Source organism: Cynoglossus semilaevis, chromosome 13 (assembly GCF_000523025.1).
Source record: "Cynoglossus semilaevis isolate Cse_v1.0 chromosome 13, Cse_v1.0, whole genome shotgun sequence".
Lineage (NCBI taxonomy): Eukaryota > Metazoa > Chordata > Actinopteri > Pleuronectiformes > Cynoglossidae > Cynoglossus > Cynoglossus semilaevis.
In genome coordinates, this window is record NC_024319.1 from 3257662 (window position 1) to 3264366 (window position 6705).

At 42.5% G+C, this 6705-nt stretch overlaps 2 protein-coding genes across 2 annotated transcripts in view; one reads left to right on the forward strand and one right to left on the reverse strand.

Moving 5' to 3' along the window:
* LOC103388035 (atrial natriuretic peptide receptor 1-like) overlaps positions 1–381 on the reverse strand; it is a 33324-nt gene extending 32943 nt beyond the window's left edge. The window contains exon 1 of the mRNA XM_025061375.1: positions 196–381. Coding sequence (XP_024917143.1) covers positions 196–381 — 186 coding nt within the window. The remainder of the gene's footprint in view (positions 1–195) is intronic.
* A 677-nt stretch (positions 382–1058) lies between these two features.
* myo1eb (myosin IEb) overlaps positions 1059–6705 on the forward strand; it is a 14117-nt gene continuing 8470 nt past the window's right edge. The window contains exon 1 of the mRNA XM_025061477.1: positions 1059–1088. Within this exon, the coding sequence (XP_024917245.1) occupies positions 1059–1088 (30 nt within the window). The remainder of the gene's footprint in view (positions 1089–6705) is intronic.

The window sequence follows — 6705 nt, forward strand, 5'->3', positions numbered from 1 at the left end:
GTGTGTTTCTAGGATATCTATAATTGGAGGAAAGAAAAAAAAATACTGGAGTTCTGGGGACATGTTTCAGGTTTCTGTTGATTGAGGTTGAATATTTAGTTTGGATTTGAATTTTTGTTCAAGTCAGGCTGAAGATGAAGATGAAGATGAAACATAACAAACTTTTCTGCCCCCCCTCAGTCCCCTCCCCCTCACCTGGAAGGCCTCCTTGGCGTCCGCGTCGTCCTCGTCCCCGCGCTCCCACGGTTGTCTGTTTGGTGAGTTGAGGCTGTCGCCGAACACGTCGATGTAGAAGAAGACGTATTCTTCGTGAGCGAGGTCGGCGCGACGGAACTGGACCATGAGCTTCCTGAAGACGTCGGGGGAGCAGCAGACGAACATGACTGTGGGACAGGACAGAGACAGAGACAGAGACCGGGTCACTCTGTGACAACACACACACACACACACATTTATTTGTTTTTTCTTCCATCGACCGTTTCCCCTCAGAGATCAGTAAAGTATTTCTGATCCTGATGGACTTAAACACAGCGTTTTTTTGTTTTTTTTTCCGTTGTTGTTACGTGACATCATCATTCTGGTCACTGTTTAAATTGTTTTTTTAAAAACGCGACCTTTGATCGATCACGTCTCTGACTGTGACTCAGACGGACTGGGTCGCCGCGGGGCTCCTCCTGTGTTGGACCAGGGTTAGTTCACGCTGAGCTCTGACAACCTGCCCCCCCACCGCTGTGACTCATGCCACGGGAGGCCAGATTAGCTCCCGCCTCCTCCACCTCCTCTGATCACGCTGACTCATCTGTGACGGAGCAGCACGGTGAGACCCAGGTGATTATTTCTGCTGCCAGAAAATTAAATCGGGACCGAGTCGAAGGAGATCGTAAGCTTCCGCCCCAATTACCCCCCCCCCCCCCCCCGCTTACCCCCCCCAAAGGTGCAACAACGGCGTCGGCCACTGCTGATGTTTCCAGACACACGTCTATGAAACACACACACACACACACACAGGACACCATGGTGGTTATCAACATGAGGCCCGGGGACAACTGGTGGCCCCCATGGACCTACCTAAGGTGTCCAAGGAGCAGGTAGTTCTGTGTTCGATTCCCAGCAGATCTGCTGTTTAACACGTGAATTTCCCAAATGTGGAATCATTAAAATTCAAATAATTATTTATTATTATTAATTAATGAACAAACTGAATGCTTTCATGATAATCCAGCAAAATCTAAACTCCCAAACCGAGCTCATGTTCACGGACCTCTGAGTCCAAACCATCTGATCTTCCTCTCAGATATTCCGAGCCTCAGGAAGTCTCAGGAGCAGAGATGATGACATTCCTCTGGCCGACTCTCCTCGTTCCTGTCCCACCACCTCTATTGTTTCAGACCAGAGTGACCTCTGAGCAGGAAGTGAACGTGAAACCACAGAAGCCACACGGGGCTGAAAGCTTTTCTTTTTTTTTTCTCTCTCTCTCTCAGATTGATACGGCGCTCTCTGCTGCTGCTGCTGCTGCTGCTCCGACCCAGACGTTCAGCTCTAAAAATAAGAGGATCACGTCTCGTCTTTACTGAGGCTTCGGCTCAGGATCACAGAGTTCAGGGAAAGTCAAAGTCGTTTTAACAGTTTAAATGAAATTAATCTATTTTTAAATCAATATTTGACACAATTATCACATTTTTTTAATTTAAATAAATGTTGGTTGAAGACTGAATGTAGGTAAAGTTTAATTTCTATCTACATCACACAGCAGTACAGACTGTCGTAGCTAACGTTAGCTCTGCTAATCTCCTACAGACTGGACAGATCTGCCACAACAGAGGGAGAACGGAGAAAGGTGAGATTTTTTTTTTGTCTTTTATCAATTAATTATTAAGTCTAATTCTGTGACTACAGGATAACAGTTTCATAAAACCAGTACCAGTGGTAGTACCAGGACCAGAACTGACCTCATACACCACACAAGTTTTAGACCTACATCACCACCACCACAGTCCAATCATCAGCTCCAGCCCAGAGGTTGAGCCACACCTCGTGTCCAAACATAATCTGCTGCCCTGTCTCTGCAGCTGGGCCCCCGGGGGCCCCGAGTGTGTTGACCCGTATATATTTACTGTTGGATCACAGTCCAAACATAAGGTCCTCAGACCAGACCAGAGACCAGACCGTTGGAACGGTTCATGGTTTTATAACATGACCAAATAAAGGAAGTGTCACATCCACGGAGACGACGCTTTGATGCAGCGAAGCTGCAGAGAAAATGTTTCTATATTGGGTCAAAGAGCGGCGCTGCTCCACTGAAGTGTCAGGCTGACATGATACAGGAAACACATTTAAAAGTCAGATCACAGTTTCACCAAGGTTTATCCTGGGAGCACATTTAGCTTTAGCCACGGTCCAAAGACTGAGTCAGGTACTGAGACAGAAAAGTCTGGAGCTTATGATCCCCTACAAGGTCACAAATGTACAGACACCACAGCTAACGTTAGCTACAACAGTCCTGGTACAGAAACCAGAGCTAACGTTAGCTACAACAGTCCTGGTACAGACACCAGAGCTAACGTTAGCTACAACAGTCCTGGTACAGACACACTGTGTGAACCTGTCCTCAGATGTTGAATCTAACGGCTGTAATTGTACTAATTTAATTGATTTACCTTTTATTAAGTGGATCATCTTGATCAAATGTAATTAATCTGATCATCGTTAATCAGTTTATTAAGTGGATCATCTTGATCAAATTAATGACAGGCCCAGTAGTTAAGGGCCTGTAATTAATCTGATCATCGTTAATCACTGTCCACCACTAGTTGAACTCTCTGTTACTGCCGTCAGTGAAGGCATCGTTCTCTGTCTGTGGTTGACCTCCCCCCCCCCGCTGCTCTTCATCCTCGGCTCCTCATCCTGACTCTTCAATTAGACCACGGTACGAGAGGAGGGGGGTCAGGGGGGTCAGGAGTGGAGAAGACGTCGACGACGACGACCTGCAGATGCTGAACAGGTGATCATGAAGAAGGAGTTAAAACTCCAGGGATGAAGATAACGCCAGTGTTTCTGTTTTGCCTCATTTCTTCTAGATCATCTTTCTCTGCTCGGAGATTTTCCTCCAAGATCAAAGTTTAAAGAAAGATGATTAGAGGAGAAGATGGAGACCATCTCCAGGTTCCTCCTCAGCCTTATCTTCAGCAGCAGCACTCATTTTCTTTGTCTTCACTCCTCAGGTGGAGTGTGATGCTGCTGCTGTCGCTGATGCTGCTGCTGCTGCTGCTGCTGCTGCTCATGAGCGGAAGAACGTGGAGTCGTGGCTGGGATTAGAGAGAACTCCTCCGATGTTGTGTTCGAGCTCAGGTTTATTTTAATCCTCACAGACTTTGGTTGATCGTCTTCACACAAATCACAGAGGAAGAGGAAGAGGAAATGGGTCGGTTTTTAAGTCAGACAGGAAGTGAGGGCGTTGGGGGGGGGCAGAAGTCAGTGGTCCTGTGTTATTCCAAACTTTTAACAGTCAGCTAAATGTTAGCAGAGAAACAGGTGGAAGTGAGTCGCTCCAAACGCCCGGAAATATAGCTTTAAGTTAGCTAAAAATAGCTAATAATACACAGGGCATGTTAAAGTGCGGACGGTTAAATGTTAGCCAAACAGCAAGGCTAAAAGTTGGAGATAAAAAAAACGTCTTCAAGTTAGCAATGAGTTTACGAAAAGATAGCTAAAAGTTAAAACCAAGAAAAACAAAATGCCAAAAACTAAGTAATCAAGAAGGGAAAGGTTAGCGTAGCATTTAGACAAAGCTAATGCTTAGCTTAGAAGTTAGCTCAATGTAAACAGATAAGCTAATAGTTGGTAGCAGTAGCAGCATCAAAATCCACTCTCTGCTCCCCAGACAGGCGTGCTAACCGCTACACTATGGAACCGACCAAAACAATAATAACAATAATAACAATAATATCATTAATATTTTATAAAAAAACAATTAATAACAATAAGACTTTGCGACTAAGACAAACTGTACACTAAAGTACCCCCATAGTACTGTGTACTACCCTCCACAGTAGTACTTCAGTAGCAGCCCCACAGAAGGAGTTCATGTTCTTCTGCTACAACATGGAGCGTCCTTCTGCGGACCGTCCTCCAGGGGTCTCCGTTCGTCTGGATGAACCTTCTCACTTCTGCTGAGATTCTACTCATTAATCTTTAACTACAGGCCAGATGGATGGGAAACAGACAGGGAGGAAGAGGAGAAGCTGCGGCACGGACCAGTAGCTATATTTGTTCAGGATGATTGGACGGCGACTTCGCCGCCACGACAACCGACTGACAGACGCACGTACGCAGGAGAGCGGGAGGTGACGTCAGCGACTCCTGCACGGAGCATCGTGTTCCACACACAATTAGGTTTAAACCATCTGAGTCTGGGACCAGGAACAGGATCAGTGAGGTCACATGACTCGAGTATCAACCAACACCGAATCAGGACGCTGCTACAGATAAAGGTGCAGTTTGTAAATGTGTTTGAGCTGCAGACACAGAAAAGGTCAGAAGAACCATTTCAACTAGAATTGAGTCTCGTTAAACTGATAAATGTTAGCCAGAAAACTTCGCAAAAATCACCTGCAGGTGGGGCTAATGCGTAACAAAACAGCTCAAACTTAGCAAAATTTGGAATTTTTAAGTAAAAAAAAGAAAGAAAACGTAGCTAAAACTAACCAAGCACAAAAAAAAAAAAGTTGGTAAAACTAACCAAGCCCAAAGAACGACGACGATTGTTTAGAGTTTGGAATTTCACGGACTGACGTTGGACATCGTTGTTTGTCTTTGTTTACAGAGAAGAACTGGAACGTGACGTTTTGTACATTTCAAATTTTATTTCCATGAATTGTGTGACATTTCTGTCTGTGATGTTTATTTTCTGTGAAACTACTTCAGACTTTGGCTCCAACGTTTTAGAAAGGCACGGACGTGGACCTTGAAAGTCCTTGACTCTGACCTGGGAGAGGACACCTGAACCCTGAGACGACCTGAGATCAGCTCCGACACTGGTTCCTCTGACTCCGATCGACATCACAAATGTTGTGACGACCGCGGAGACAATGTAAGATTTTGTCATTTAATAAGTTCCAATGTGTATAAAATGAAAAAGGATTAAAGTGTATAATTATTTAAATCAAAAATCGTTTGAATTGGACCTTTATTTCATATTTTAAATTTTTCAAGACTTTTTTAAGATATTATTTAGTAAAGTATGTTTCATCAGTGGTTGACAGAACAAATATTAATTTATTTCTAACCATAAATTAGCAAAATATTGGGAAGAAAATGAGTGCATTTTCATTCATTTTTGAATTTTTTCAGGAAATTATTTCTACAGTTTGTCATTGTGATCAAAAGTTAACAAACCAAAAAGTATATATTTTTAAAAATTTTAACTAAAAAATGGACATTGCTACAAATACTTTAAGCCAAATTAGTGAATTTATGTTCATTTTTATTTATTTTTTATTTTTAAAGACTTTTTCAGGAAATCTTTGAAAGATGTGACTAAACTATAATCATATTTTTAAGAAGAATTTTTTATAATTAATTGAATTCATTAATTTTTTTAATTACTGGATGATCAGTTACTAGACATTTCAGGTGAGCCCCGTATCCATGTAAATGTTGAAAACCACTGAGGTGACAGTGAGCGTCAGCTCCGACTCTGGATCAGTGAGCACAAACAAACAAACAGCTCCGTTTCCCACACAGTCTCCAAACCTCCCAACATGTCGTTTATTAACAGAGGTCAGGAAGCTCATGACCTTAAATGGAAAGTCCAGTGGGCCTATCAGATGTGTAGGTATTTCCTGCCAAACACGCTGGGGCTAATTTTACCTTTTTTACGTCTCCGTCTTTTGTCTGCCTTTATCAAACGGTTGGACGTCAGACCTTCGCACGTGTGACTGTGTATGTCGACGATATCGAAGAAAACGTGTGAGTTTAAACGGTGTTTTATGAGGAGTGACTGGAAACAAGAGCGAATTGGTTAAACACCACGGTCTGTCATGTTTGAAATGTAGGTTTAAAAAAAACAAATTCTCCAGAAATCATTGTCCATTTTTAGAAGAAAATTATGTGGATAAATTTGAAGTTTGACGCTCACAAGACTAAAGTTCAACTTTTACAAGAATTTATTTGTAGAAAAAAGACTTACGTTAGTTTGACTGAAATTGTAAAATTGCAACAACAAAAAAAAATCGTAAATTTATGAGAATTAAGTAATCTTAAATCTATTTAAAAAAATCCAAAAATGTCTGAATATAAAGGGGAAAAAACAAAGAGTCAGTGTGGAACAACAACTGTAGCTGTTGTTGTTTAAAATCATATCTGGTGTGTGTGTGTGTGTGTGTGTGTATCTGTGTGTGTGAATCTGCTGTATCATTCACTGATGCTCACTGTATCACAACATCCTCCTCCTCAGGACATGAGCTTTCACTGCTGTGTCCCTGCAGCTGTCTACTCTGAGGTCACATCGATCTCTGGAGCTCAGGTTTCTACTGCTGCTGCTGCTGCTGCTGCTGCTGCAAACCATCATGGCCAGCAGCAGCAGCAGCAGCACTGTGGGTTTAATTCAACTTTGTTTAACTTTACATCCAAATTTAGAGTTTAATAAAACTTTCTGTCAAAATGTGAAGTTTTCGTGTCATTTTTTTTCACGATGGTAAGGCTATA